General features: G+C 64.4%; 1 protein-coding gene across 6 annotated transcripts in view; it reads right to left on the bottom strand.

The window, feature by feature from the left end:
- ZFPM1 (zinc finger protein, FOG family member 1) overlaps positions 1-14,775 on the bottom strand; it is a 69,648-nt gene that overhangs the window by 40,394 nt on the left and 14,479 nt on the right. For 2 of the 6 annotated variants that reach the window (XM_082436862.1, XM_082436865.1), the window contains exon 2: positions 2,489-2,599. The exons of 1 other annotated variant lie outside the window; for it this stretch is intronic. In XM_082436862.1, coding sequence (XP_082292988.1) covers positions 2,489-2,599 — 111 coding nt within the window. Of the gene's footprint in view, positions 1-108; positions 293-2,488; positions 2,600-2,871; positions 2,977-14,775 lie in introns of those variants that run through there. 3 more of the 6 variants (XM_082436861.1, XM_082436863.1, XM_082436864.1) reach the window with 2 other exon arrangements.

The raw sequence follows: 14,775 nt of genomic DNA, 5'->3' as shown, positions 1-14,775 counted from the left end.
TTCTCCCCCTTCATTTTTGGCCTTTAAAACCCCTCAGCCCCTTATTAATTGCGGCAGCAATAGCTGCCCTCCCAGCTGCTGTTAATGATTAGAGCGTGGACGGCCCACCAGCACGCCCAGGCCAGCGGGCACACGCGTGGCCCGGCTCCCTGGTCTCCTCAGCCGGCAGCTGGGGGCTCCTCCGCCAAGCCCCGCACCCAATTCCAGCCCAAAGGGCATATTTGCCTTCCCTGCTGGGCCCGATAACCACCGCGGCCCCCAATCGATGAGCGCCCATAAAAGCCCCCCCTTGGTGACGTCACACGCCCGGCAGATTATTAATACCCGCGATAAGGGCCGTGATTAACATCGAATAAATCAATCACACGGTATAAAAGTCCTATTATTTTTGGCTATAAATCAACACGGCTGGCATCCGAGCTCCAGCCACTGCGCGGGAGCTGCACTGGGCCCGCCCGACAGGCAGACATTGCTCCTGCTGTCTTATCGCGCCCATCAGCACGTTATCACTGAGGCCTGTGCCAGGTGCAACCCCGGCTGTTTTTTTCCAGCTCCTCCCCAGTCCCGCCCCCGCCCCCACCCCCGTGCAGCCCGGCTCCCAGATCAGATAAGGGGCCCGGCTCCCCGGGGCAAAGTCCACCAGTAACCAGCCGCTAGCCCTTTGGAGAGCGTGGCCCCCATTAGCACGCAGCACCCGATGGTGATGGGGGGCCCCTCGCCGCTCCCTGGGCCCTCGGAGGGGCTGGTGCCCAGTTACAGATGCGGAAACTAAGGCTCAGAAAGGGCAGGAGCCCGGGCCGGGATAGGCTGGGGTGAGCGCTGGCCGCAGCACTAAACAATTGATGGTGATGGTGAAGGCAGAGACAGTAACAGCTGTGAACGCGAGCGCCAGAGGCCAGGCCCTGAGCCTCCACCCCGCCCGCTGCCCCAGGGGAGCCGCGGGTGACAGGAGCCCCTGCCCTGGTTTCAAGTCCTGCTGGCTTAGCCTCCTTCTCACTGCACAGCCCCAGTGACCCCAGTGGGCTGCCGCTGGGGAAAGGCACACAGGCCGGCAGGTCTCAGAGGATGAGGCTTCTTGGGGGCTTGTGGTCATCCGGGGGAGACTCTGACTCTCTGACACTGGCACGTTCTGGGGATGGGGGTCCACAGTGAGAAGGAGCCTCCCACCGTCTGTCTAGGATCTCCACCCCCCAGTCCCAGCCCTGCAGGGCTCCCCTCCTGTCCCCTCTCTGTCCCACCCCAAGGCCTTTGCACGTGCAGGTGTGTGTAGCACAGGCAACTCCATGCGTCCTGCAGGTTTCTGCTCACTGCCACACCCACCCCATCTCGCCTTCCTTCCCAGTCACAACACCCACTTACCACCCTCTAAAATGGCCCAATTTATGGCTATGTCTCTCCCATGGGACTATGGTCTGGGGGTAACTCAGCCCCTGTGCACAGGGCTTCGTGGTACGGAACACGGATGTGAGTGAGATTGCTGTCCACGGCCAGCAGGGTGGAGGGGGGAGCGGGGCTCAGAGCAGGGGACAGGGCAGAGCCCACCCCCCCAATCCTCCCTCCGCTAACCCCCAGCCTCAGCTCCCTCTTCTGGAAAACAGGGGTGAGGGCACTGACCTCCCCCAGGGCCTCCACCGCAGTGAGGCCCATCCTCTTGGGGGTCTTTGGGGGTCTCTGAGGGCACAGCTGGCCTGAGAGGATGGCCTGGCTTTGAGGCCCCTCCAGGGACCCGGACAGAGGAGGCCTCCTAGTGTCAGGTTAATTCACCCCTGGGTGTGTGTGTGGGAGTCTCTCCTTCCAAGTCCTGTTCTCAGCTTCAGAAAAGTGGCCCCAAAACCCTGGGGAAACTGCCAGGAGGGCCCCAGGAGAGGTTCCAGGTGCCCAGGGTGGGGCGGGGTGGGGTGCAGGCAGAGGGGACAGGGAGAACCAACCTGAATCCAGACTGAGGGTCGGATCCTGCTCAGGTGCTCACAGGCTGTGGGACCCTGGGCAAGTCACTTAACCTCTCTGGGCCTCATTCCCCCGTCTGTAAAACGGGGTGTTTTGCCTTAACAGGAGAACCTGCTTGCTACCGAGCCCCCCGTGTGCTGAGGCAGGCAACCCCGTTTCATCGAGGGTACACGGAGGCCGGGGGTGTGTGGCTTTCCCCAGGTCACTCAGTGCCCATATGACCCCCTGCCTCACCCTGGCCTAGACCTTCCCCACTGGGGCCTTGCTCTGCCCATCTCTGCCACGAGGCCTGGGCTTTCCAGACCCTCTGCAGGCGTGCGCATCTCCTCTTCCCAGACCAGCCCCTCCACACCTGCCTCTCCCAGCCCCAGCGGGCACGGGCAGCCCACAGACACCTCTCGGTGCAACGCCCATTTCACAGGTGTGAAAACTTGAGTCCTCAGTGGGTACTGGCTCCTGTGAATTCGCACCGAGGATGGGGACGTGGGGAAGGGCGCCAGGATGCCAGGGCCCAGCCTGCCACATCCACCGCCCGACTCACCTGGGCCGGAAGGGCTCGGGGGCTCGGGCTCCAGTGCTGTGGCCTCCTGCTCCGGGAGGCTGGTGTCCGCGGCCTGGGCCTCTTCTCTGGCCTCCATGTCTCTGAGGGAACCTGCAGACACAGCCCCAGGGGAGTCGTGAGGCGCTGCCCCCCACGGTGCCCACAACTGGCGTCCTGACCCCCCCAGCACAGGCACAGCCCCAGGGCCAGGCGCAGCGGGGTCCGAGCAGGGTCTCGGCCCCCCAGGAGGTCAGAGGCCTCAAGGGAGCGGCCGTCAGCACAGGGGCTCCCCCAGGCCCCCATGATTAGATGTGCGAACCCCACCCTTGTACCCACCCCAAGCCCGGCACCAATGCCTGGGGGCCACCCGGCCTCCTGCTCACCTCGCCTGCCCTGCAGCCTCTGCCGACCCCACAGGCCACTCTTGCCAGGACGCTGGCCCCGGGCAGCCCGACCCCTCCCCTCTCCTCTGCTCCAGGCGTGAGTGAGCGCAGCGCAGCGCTGGCGTCTTCTGGGCGGGGCCTCTGGGGGCTGCCGAAATGCAGGCGCACGAAATGCAGGCGCACGCTCTGCGGCGTCCCAGGGTCCTGGTGCACATCCACAACCCCCGAAGGTAAACACCTCCCGGGGCTCTGCATACCTGCCCCCTGTGCCTGGGACCCCTCCTCCAGGAAGCCCCCACACTCAGGTTCTGAGGTCTGGGAATGCACAGAGGGCGGGCCCCAGTGCCTGGCACACAGGAAGTGTTCATCAACCTGATTAAGGGGGGGTAAATGGCTGACGGGACACAGGTGGGTGCACAGGCGTCTGCAGTCCAGCCTCCGGGGCCCACCAATCCTCCCACAAGCCTCACGCAGGGGGTGCCCCATGGAGCCCTCCGTACAGGTGGGAAGGCAGACTCACTCCCCAGACCACCTAGGAGGGTGGCGACGCCAGACCCACCAGCATGTCCCCGAGTGCAGGCCAGGGTGGCAACCTGTGCCCCCGAGGTCAAAGGAGTAGTGCCAGTGCGGTGGGCAGAGAGAACAGCGGAGAACAGCTGTCCCTCTTCACCCTGCTCTGTGAATCTCCCACAGGCCCCCTCCACCTCGTCTCAGCTGGGCCCTGGGGCCCGAGACCGGTGCCCGGGCAGCGCTGCCCCCTGCCCCATCACCTTCCCCAGCTCCTCCTCTGCAGACACCTGCCCGCCCCGCCCCCCCCACTGCCCAGCTGCACCCTCTGGATTCTAGCTCCGGCCCCACAGACCCACGGGCCCTGGGCTCCCCGGGACCCCTCAGAGCTGTAACAATAGCAGGCGGGCAGGCGTTCACTTCCCGTCGCTTCCCGTGGCCAAGGCCGGGCTCAGACCACACAGAACCAGCCCTGGGCTAAGCCTCACGGTCTCTCATCAACGCACCCACACGGTGGGCTCTGTGGCGGGCTGGGCACACCCCAGACTCGTGCCTCTGGGACAGGTGGGTGGCCTGACCCCCCATGACCTCCCCTGGCAGACGCCAGGGCAGAAAAGCAGAGGCTCCCCGGTCCGTGGGGTTGGCCCCCCAGCCTGCACTGCCGGTTGCCCTGGCGGGCAGCTCGCAGGCCTGCTTGCCTAACTCTTTCTAGAAGCCCAGGTGCTTCTGCAGCTCATTCAGAGCTGGAGATGGTGCCCCAGAGCTGTGGTCCCTCCTGCCGACGCTGTGGGACTTCAGGGCCTCAGTGGCCAGCTCTGGAGAATGGGTGTGAAGCCCCTGCTTTCAGGGACTGCTGGGACCAGAGCCCTGCGGCCGGGCGATGCCGGGCACACGCCTCTCCCCGTGACTCTCCCGCCCAGGTGGGCCTCAGCCACCCAGGGAGGCCCTGAGCTCCTGGCGGCTCCATTTATGGGAGAACAAAGGCACCCGCTCCACACAAAGCGTGACAGGAGCGTGAAGAAAGAGGCTGCCGGCTGCATCAATTTATCCTAATGCCGCTAATTCATTCCAGCACAATTAACACTCTGATAACACAGGAGACAATCGCCAACCAGCAAATGGCTCCAGGCCCAAGGCGGGATGTGACGGCATGTGATGCTGCGAATCCTGCCCCAATCCTGCCCCACGTCTGCCTCGGAGCCACCGCTGGAGCCCCCCGACACCCCCGGGGCCACCTGTGCACCTGGGTCTCCGCTCCACCTGGGAGGAAGCTTTCTCCACCGGCTGGGGTGAGACGCTGCTGCTTCCCGGGGTGCCCTGGGCTAGGAAGGACCCTGCTCGACCCCCGTGGGGCCCTTTATGGTCAGACACCCCAACTGCTGAGCCAGGCCAACCCACGGCCAGGCAGGCGGTGTCCTTGCTGTGTGACTTCAGGCAAGTCACTCCACCTCCCTGTGCTCGGAAAGCACAACAGCTCTGACCCCGCAGGACGAAACTCGGTTTCACCTGTGTGGAGCCTTGGTCAGCGCCTGGCACGTAGTAAGTGTGCAGGGAACACCACCTGTCACCAGCATCAGTGGCTTCCACCCAGCACCCAGCAGGGCGTTGCTATTATTAAGCACCGCCTGTATGTGAGCCCTGTGCTCAGCATGCTACAAATGTCTTCCCTTAAGCCCCCTGCCCACCTCGTAGCCCAGGGGTGGAGGGCAGTGGGGCAGGTGTGTGCAGGGAGGGGCCAGCAAGAGGCAGGCCCTGATGCCAGGCATGATGGGCGAGTGCCTGGGAGTCTTCCGACATCCCAGAGGTGAGGCTGAGTCATGCCCACTTCGCAGATCAGTCGACGGAGGCCCAGCAAGGTGGACTGACCTGCCCGTGGCCCTTGGCAGGAGCCCGACTCCCCGAACACACCACCCACGTGGACGCTGCTGAGGCCACGGCCCTGCTCTGCTCCAGGCGCGGCCCCACGCCTCCCCCGCCCTGCCGATGACCGGGGGTGAGGGCGACCCCGGCCCCACTGCCCGGCGGGATGGAGAGGCCTGGGCCCAAGGCCGAGCACCTGTCTGGGGGCGTCCACGGGTGATGACGGTGGTCACCAGCACTGGGCACGGCCCCCGCTGCCCGAAGCCCCTCAGTTATCACGGCGAGCAGACGCCCCGCAAGCCGATTCGTCTCCTGCTCATTAAGCCGGACGCCGAAATGGAAATGAAAACATAATAGCTATTTGATTGGGGGTGAGATATTTTGCATATTGGCTTGGCGCTGATAGCGGAATTTCATCAACTCCCTTTTTTCATGCTTTAAAACTGAATTACGGAGACAGGCTCTGGGCAGCGGGATGATCCCAACTCCCTTCCGAGGCCCAGGCTGCCGCCGACTGATGGCCCTCCCGGCTTTGATGTGGAGGCGGCTGGGGGTCCTTTTGATGACTGCCCCAAAGCAAGCCGGAGCTGGCAGCTGAGGAGGACAAAATCCCCGATGTGGCTCTGGGGTGAGCCTGCCAGGTGGGGTGCAGAGCAGGGTGGCTCAGAGCCCTGGACAGGGAGTCTGGAGGCCCCGGCCGAACCCCCGCTGGCCCCTGTAGGCTGTGCCCGCCCCCCAGGCCACTGGAAACATTATGAGAAACAACCAGAGCAAAGCCCCATGAGCCTCCACCTGGACTCCGCGCTTGACCTCAGGCGTGGGTCTTTCCTGAGGCCCCGCTAAGTGGCTGCCATCACACAGCCATTTATGCCTCTGTGGGGAGATCCTTTGTGTTCCCAACGCACAGGGGAGGAAGGAGAGGTGGGGGCACCTGCCAGGCCCCCTTCTGTGTCAGGGCCGGAGCACGAACGCAGGCCCGATGGCCTGGGGGTGGGGTGGACACTGGTGGGCACGTGGCCCTGCTCGTCCCCCGACATCCCCACCTGCACAGCCTGGGGTGCGGTGGACCTGAGCGCCCACGGCCTCCTTCTCCACTGCCGTTCACTCCTGCGTTCTTCATTCACTCATGAAACCTCCCCCGAGTCCATCTCCCCGCACAAGGTCCTGGGGACCCTGCAGCAGACAACACGTACCCCCCAGGAAAGAAACGTGAAAAATGCAAGTGTGGCCATTGCCACCAAGGAGAGGTGGAGTGACAGGGAAGGCTTCCTGGAGGAGGTGACGAGTGAGTGGCGATCTGGGATGGGACAGGAGGCTGCCTGTGGGCGGGGCTGGAGAAGAGCACTCCGGGCAGAAGGAAGAGCGGGATGCTGGGGCCTGTGGCCTTGTGCAGGCCACGCCTCCCCGAGCCCAGCTTCCTCACGGAAAGCTGTGGGTTACAGCAGCCTCGAGTCATGGGCTGGGGTCAGGGTTCAGCAATGTGGTGCTAGTGGGTGCTGAGCACAGACTTGGGGTTATTATTACAACTGTTATTGTTTCAACTCTCCAGGGAGGTGCCACACCTGCCCCTCTGGGGGTGGGATGGGGGGCGGGGCATGGATAGGGGCGTGGGGACCAAGGGGCACGGCTGGAGGGAGGGGAATGAGGGGCTGGGGCCTGGGGAGGGCAGTGTGGGTGGAAGAGAAAGACCTCCCCCTAGGCCGGTGGAAGGCCCAGCCTCCTGTCCCGCTGGCCCTGGTCAGCGGTGGGCGGGAGGGGGCATGGCGCTGCCAGGGAGAGACCCTGGCCTCTGGGCAGCACACAGCAGCCAGATAAGGGCCCGATAACTGAGAGAAAATAGCAACAGATTCAGACTTTCCCACCGCCGGGCAGTGGGGCAGCTCAGGCCACGGCAGGGGCAGGAGGCGGTGGGGACAGCCTCGTTCTCCCCGAGGGCGGCTGTGCCGTGTCCCGGGGGCTTGGGCCCCTCCAGCCAGGCCGGGCTCTGGTCCAGCTGGTACTGGAGGACGAGGAAACAGAGGCCCCGAGCACACAGGCGGCCCCAGCCCCTCGGGACCATGTGACTTGTTCTTTACCCTCAGTTCTAACAAGGAGCTGGGCTGATTTCCAGGCTGAGCTGGATGGAGAGAAGCGAGTGAGAAGGGGAGCCCCCAGCAGGGACGGGGGAGCAAGGGGGAGACCAGCGTACGGGGCTTTGGTGAAGGGCAGGGGTGTCCCGCACCTCAGAGCCCAGGGCTGGCAGGAAAGGGGCGCAGAGGGGAGGCGGGCAGACAGTGGCAGGTTCTCGGCCCCAGGGAAGGTCACCAGGGCCTAGAAAGGGTCCCATTTAACCAGAACTTCTTAAAACTTTTGCCAACACTTAGAAGGAAGGTGGGTCCCGGCCCATGGTCCCTGAGAAGCTCGCACAGCACAAGGGTGCAGGCATCGTGGGGGGGAGGCTGGCGATCTGGGAGGCGCCCTGGGTGCCTGTGGGTCCTCTCATGCCCACCCTCCCGCCAGGGTACCAAGGCCCAGCACGGATGCTGGGCACCCTCGGTGGGTCCACCTCATGTCCACCCCCCAAACGTGGCTGGAAGCTGCCCACTGCTCTCCGGGCCGCTCTGGCAGGAGGTCCAGGCCCATCAGCACAGGGCCGTCCTGGCTCCCAGCTCCTCCCCGCTCCCTCCACCCTCACCCCCTGGATGACAGCCAAACTGCTTCCGCTGTCCACGCCCCTCCAGGCATGTGCCCTTAGCCCACACTGTCCCTCTGCCAGGACAGCTCCCCCTGCCCAGTTGGGGCCGCCTCCTCCCTCCGTGACATCTCTCCCCACACTCGGGTCATCCCTGGAGCCTTACATTTGTCCGCAATTGTCCCCTGGGGTGTTGCTCTGATGCTCTGTTGCCCTCCCCCAGTGCCCAGCAGGAGGACGGAGGGAGACCCCGCCCCGCAGCCCACTCCATGGAAGGTGCTGCCAGCGTCGCCCCTAGCGGGCTGTACCCTACGATAAAGGTGCACCCATGGCAGCAAGGACGAGAAGCGGGACCCCCCGCGGAGCGCAAGGGGGGGGTGCCCTCTCGTCCTCGGGAAGCTCAGGCTGGGAGGGGCCCACAGGCCTCCACTGTGACCCGCCAGCGGCCCTCATCAACCCAGGATCAGTTCCTGCTGACAGCCAGGGCGACCACAAAGAGGATGTTGGCAAGATAATCTTGGCTTATTCGAGTGGGCAGCCTGCCCCGCGGAGGGGAGGGCGAGGGTCTGAACCTCCGTGTGTGCTGGGGGCCTGGGTCCAGATGCCCTCCCACGCTGGTCCTGCCCCCCACCCCGATACCCGGTGGCAGGCATGGCCCTGGGACAGAGGAGCCGGGAGGGCGTTGGGGGGGCAGCCTGACTCCCCGCCAAGGGTCAGCTGATGGTGCTCGGGTGCACCCTGCAGCAGGGGGCTCACTTCTCCTTCCAGAGGAGCAGACATGAGTCCAGACCCTCGGCCTCTCAGGCTTGGTCCCCGCCTTGGGTGGGCAGGCCCCCAACACGGCTGTGACTGAGTGACGGTGGATTCACCTGCCTTTGCTGCCAGGCTGTGAGCTGGACCTGAGGCGCGCAGCCTCCTAGCCCCGTGTGCACCCAGGCCACGCCCGGGAGGTGCTGGTGGCACGCTGTCCCGAGTAAGCCAGGCCGAGGAGAGTGGCCAGCCGCTGTCCCAACACACTCTGGGCCACGGGAGGGCAAGGAGAGCCCTCGGCGTCGAGGAAGAACTTGGGTGCTCAGAGCGGAGGCCAGCGGAGGCGCCATGCTCTCCGGGAACAGGGACCCCGTACTCTAAGGAACAAGAGTGCTGCGACCTACTTCAGCTTTTAACGTATTAAAATATCATAGGGAGATGTCATTTGCATACAATAAAATTCATCCTTTTAAGTGTCATTCATCTTCTGGAGGCGTGTTCACTGAAAGATGAGCAGGACAGTCCTAGGTAACCCAAACAAAACCCAGGGCCCCCTGTAGCCCAGGCTCAACAAAGAGACACTTCAGCAGCCCAAATCCCCACCCGCTTCTCTCCAAAGCTTTGCAGGGGTCAGTCAGGATCTTCGACCGCCTTTCCCAGTCACTTCTCCACACCCCCGGCTGACCCAGCACCTGGCACCCCTGCTCGGCTGTGCACTGTCCTGGCTTCCCTGTCCCTCCCCCAGACCCCTACTGTTCTCACCTGTGCTCTGACTTCCTCACGGGAGGTCTGGCAACTGGGCTGCAAGGGTGTGGAGGGGAGACCTGGGTGCCAAGGAGACGGTGGGCGGGTGCAGGGGTGAGGCCAGCAAGCAGGCTCCTGGGGATTTGCTGTCCCCAAGTCCCCAGGCCCAGAAACAGGAGCCCTGCTGTCCTGTGCAGCTGCTGAGCCAGGACGACCACTCCCAGGGCCTCAGGCACCCCTCAGCCCGAGGCGGCCCTCTCTTCCCCCAGGCCCCCCCGCCCTGGCCACGGCCAGTCAGCTCCCCCAGCCCCTTCCCTTGGGGCTGTCAGCACAGATTCTGAAGACTCACTGCTGCCTGAGTGACTGTCTACACCCGTCTCCCCTGCTGCACTTGGCTTCCTGGTGATACTCACCCAGAACTCCTCCTCGGCTCAAGTGCACCTCGGTTCTCCATCTCTGAAGCCCTGGCCGTGGGCCGCGGCCCACCCCGAGCCACGCCAGTGCCTGCCCTCCCCTGGCTCTGGCGAGGCCGTCCTGGCCTGAACCGTCCCGGCCCAGAACTGCCCGCCTTTTCACCGCACACTTACTCCATCACTGCCTTCTCCGTCTCTGTTCCCGGAGACCGGGGCATCCCCAGCTCCGGTGCACGGTGGGTGCTCTGGAAACTCTGGTGACTGCGGGACAGGTGGGGGAGGGGAAGAGGTGGGCTTAGAGCCGGGCGTGGCTGGGGGCCACCCGGGTCCACAGTGGTGGCGGTGGGGGAGTCTGGCATGGCCCCAGAGGGGAGCCTGGGGGCTGAGCCTGCTTGTTGGGGGCGTGTGACCAGGGACTCAGCCCCGGGGACCCTGAGCGGGCCACCTGCCCCCACTGGTGGAAGATAAGCTGGCCGGCCCTGCCTGGGGCTCTGAGGCCTGGGTGAGTATGGGGGCTCCACAGGATGCAGGGAGATGGGGCGCTGACACCCGGGGGTCTGCACCGCATCCCACCCCCAGCCACCACCACCTCCTCGTGTGGCCAGCCTGCAACCAACGGGCGAACTTGGGGGGCTTAAGTGCCCCGGCCCCAGGGCCACGCCCGGATCCCCGGCACGCATCACCCCTCGAGGCCGCACAGGGCAGGAGGGACCACGGGCAGCGCTGGGCCTGTCCCAGGCAGGAGTAATGCCACCATCACCACGACCATGACGACGGTAGCAGCACAAGCACTCGGGCAGCCTCTGCAGCAGGTCGGGCTCTAGACTCACCCACAGGGGACTTCTGATCCTTGTAACGACCCTGATTTAGTGTCACCCCCATCGTCCAGGTGGGGAAACCGAGGCACAGAGAGGTAAAGAAACTTGCCCAAGGCCTTACAGCTAGGGGAGCGACAGGCTGCCACCTGCTCTCCCCTCCCGAGCCCTGCGTTCTACCCGAGGCCCACCCGCCCAAACCCACCGTCCCTGTTTGTAGAGGTGGGGGCCCGCTCGGGGGGCATTTGGACCCAGGTCTGTGTGGCTCCCAGGCCTCCTCTCCCCTCACTGAGCCTCAGTGTCCCTTCCGGGCTCTGCGCCACACACAGCCTAAGCCTCGGAGAAGGCCTCCCTCCCCTGTGGGCAGCCCCCCTCCCTGGTCTGTTGACTGCTGTCTGCCCCCTCTGTTCCCTGAGGCAATGGGGGGGGGGTGCCCATCTGCTCCCCTGGCTGTGGTAGGGGCTCAGCAGGGGTGTGAAGCAGCTGACACCCAGGGCCCCTCCCTCCAGGAGCTATGGCTCCCTCTGGCTCAGACCCCGAGACGAGTGTGCACAGCCCTCGACAGTTTATGGAGCTCTGCCAGGACCTGCATCGGCACCAGCCTGTGGGGAAACCGGCTCCACAGCGCAAAGAGGGAAACTGGGGCAAGGAGCAGCCCCCTTAGAGAGCAGGACCTTGGGCCACACGGCTCTTCAGGACCAGGCAGAACCGAGACTGCGCTGGGCTCCGGGGCGTATGGCTCTGTGCCCGGGGAACCTGCCCAGGCCTTGGTTTACCCATATGGGAAATGGGTATCAACCCACCAACCTCATAGGGCCGTTGTCAGTGTGGACAGGGAAGCGCTTTGCAGGAGATAAAGATGCCCCCGGATGGGGGTCCTTCCCAGGAGCACCGTGATTCCTTCCACCAGGCTTTCCACGTGCTGGGTCAACCGTGAGCAACAGGTCCAGATGGGGGTGAACAGTCTGGGTGGGGGGTGAACACACACCTTGGATATCATGAAGGGCCAGGATGGGTACAGGATAAAGAATGGTGGGTGGGTGTGGGAGTGGTCACTGAGGGCTCCTCGGAGGAGGTGATATTTAAGCTGTGACTGTGAATGCGGAACTCTAGACAGAGGGAACTGCCAGTGCAAAGTCCCTTAATCGGGAAAGAGTTTGGTGGGTTTGGGTGCTGCGGCTGAGGAAAGAGCACCAAGGCTGAGAGAGAGGCAGAGAAGCCTCAGCAGCAGGGTGGCCGGCCGGGGTTTATTCTCGGCACCGTGGGAAACTAAGCGGAGGAATGTGGATGCTGGATTGCAGGAAGGACTCCAGCGCGCAGCTGCTGAGGCCCGGCCACCGCCTCCAGGCAGTCCCCAGTTCTCTGCCACCTCCTTGGTCTGGCTCCACATCCTCCCCTGCCCAGAGCCTGTCCCGTCTCTCGGGCCAGGGCCAGCGGGCTGGTCCCCCACCTCGGTCCCTGGGGGCAGGGGCCCAGGCGGGCGAGGCGGAGAGAAAGGGGAGCAGAGGAGGCGGGAAGAAAGAGCGGGGCCTGAGAAAGCCCAGAAAGCCCAGCCCGGCTGATAGGGGAGAGATTGGTTTCAGCCGGAGCCGCAGGGCTGCCAAGTCCACATCCTATCGGCGGCCTGCACTTACTCAACATTCATCACTGCTGAACTCGGAAACTTTATCAACGCTAGAGGTTGGCGCCATCTCCGGGCCTGGCCACTCCCGGCCCTCCGATGGGCCCGATAGCCGCTGATAGATTACACGAGATTGTTTCACTCTGGAGAACCGATTACGAATGCTCCTCGGGGGAGGGCTGCAGACCACGTGGCCTGGGTGGGGCGGGGAGGGCCCGAGGCCACTTGTGGGCCGTGGCAGTTGTCAAGAACACACTTGGAGCATGTGGCAGAGACCCCACGTGTGTGACTGGTGGGGAGGGGGAGGGGGCTACGCCACAGTGTGGGGCGGGAGCGGTGGTCAAGGCCACGGCACGTGGCAGGGTGGCCGAGGCCACGGCATAGAGCCGTGAGTATGAAGGAGGCCCGGGGAGGAGGAGACGGGAGTTGTGCCCGAGAACAGGGGCCGCAGGCTCTGGAGTGGTTCTCTCCAGATGGGCCGATAAGGACTGACAGACGGGAGTGGGGCCGCAGCTCATGGAGCCATCCCGCGTGGCCTGCCGTCAGATGGACAGAGGCAGATGGCTTCCTGGAAGGGGACAGGGCTCCGGTGTGACAGGGCCCTGCCATCTGATAGGCGTGGCAGGAGACCCCGAGGGGGATGGGCCAGGAGCCGAGCCCTCCTCAGCTCTCATCCCTGGGGCTGCAGCCCCTCGGGGCCCGTGGCCAGGTACCGGGAGGGCAGGCCTGCCCGGGCTCGTCTGCAGACCCAGCCCTCGGGCACGACTGCCCCGGGTCCCACACTAGGACCCCCGTGAGAGGGTCCTCTCGTCACAGGGACTCCTGCGCCCACTCGGGCTCTGGGTTTCATTCACACCATGGTGCCACGGCCCTGGGGGGTGGCTAGCTCCTCTTCCTCCAGGCAGGCCCTCCTGATGCTCTGCAGATCAGGAGCGGGATGTACACCGGGCCTGGGAGACTCCAGTGTCCAGACTTGGGGCCACACTACCCCAGGTGTCTCTCCAGCGCCCCGGGGATGGCGTGCAGCAAGGAAGGAAGAAGCAGGGTCCTTTGGGCGGGCCTGTTTCCCTGCTGGGTGCGCCTGGGCCATAGGCAGCCAATCGACTCTGCTCCCACTGCACAGATGGGGAAACTGAGGTCCCGAGGTGCTTCCTGGGCCCACGGGGAGTTGGTGGCTGTGCAGGGCTGGACCCCAGACCTCCTGGCCCAGTGCATCCCTCGTCTCCATGGGGCCCAGAGCCACAGTGTCCAGGAAGCTGGGGGCGGCGGTGCACCTGGGCTTAAATCCCACCACAGGCCCCTCACCGCCCTGAGCCCGTTTCCTCAAGTGAAACATTGGGAGTTAAAACATCAGCTTCAAATTCATAGATAAAAGTGGAAGAGAGGTTGCCCGGGGCTGGAAGGAAGAGGGGGTCAGTGTTCAATGGGGACAGAGATTCTGTTGGGAAGATGGAAAACTTCTGGAAATGGACAGTGTTGATGGTTGCACAGCCTCACGAATGCACTTACTGCCACTAAGGTGCACACTTGAACTGGCTAAATGGTAAGTTGTGTTACCTGTATTTTACCACACACACACACACACACACACACACACACACACACGAGTCTGCTGCCCAGTGCCGTGGAGCACACAGCAGGTGCTCCTTGAGTGCCTGTTCCCTTCCTTAGGGATTCAGAGACACACAGCCCTCCACAGCGACGCGTCTGCCCCACCACGCTGCCCCAGGCCACTGCTGAGTGCAGAGACAGGCCAGGGCTTGCCGGGGTCTGGTCCTGTGTCCACGGATCGGGGCTGGACATGCTGGGGAGCATGTCCATGAGGGAGGTCAGATGAGCTGACCGGTCCCGTGAACGGTCCCAGGCAAACCTCTGCAGCTGGTCATGGCCCAGCTCTGCTGGCCTCCCACGGAGGGGGCCACGGCTTCCCCGGCCCGGCTCCAAGCCCTGCAGCCCTGCACCTCCGCCCCCCATGCCCCCATCCAGGAACACCCAGTGAGCCAGACCGAGCAACAGGCCTGTGCCAGCTGCTGTTCTCTCTGCCCAGCCGTCATGCCTCTTTCCCCGTTAGGGCTCTTGCCTCTGCTGTTCCCTCTGCCAGGAACGCTCTTCCCCCCACACGTCATCTGCCTCTGCCTAGTCTCGTGTCCACCCCTGTTCCCAGGCAGCCAGCCCCAAAGCAGCAAGCCTCGGCTCCGCCCATGACCCACGTGGCCACGACCCACGTGGCCACGACCCACGACAGCACTCCCTTGCAGGGGCTGTTTTTCTTCCAGTTCCCTCTGTTCCTTGGGTTTGCTTTGCTCCCCTGGGACAGGGCCCAGGGTGGGGAGCAGATTTAGAACCCGGTCGAGGGAGTATTTATGGAGCACCTGCTGTATGCCCTGCGCCGTCCTGGGGAAGGCAGAGCTGCCCCGCCGCGGTCACACAGAGGCGGTCTGGTTCTGGTCTGATGGCCCCCTCCCCGTCTCCTTCCCCTTGATCTCAGCCCAAACTCCTTCCCTCCTCACCCCTCTGCTATTT

The sequence above is a fragment of the Balaenoptera physalus genome (genome assembly GCF_965194825.1).
Source record: "Balaenoptera physalus genome assembly, chromosome: 19".
NCBI classification, from domain to species: Eukaryota; Metazoa; Chordata; class Mammalia; order Artiodactyla; family Balaenopteridae; genus Balaenoptera; species Balaenoptera physalus.
This window is presented reverse-complemented; position numbering and strand designations above follow the sequence as displayed.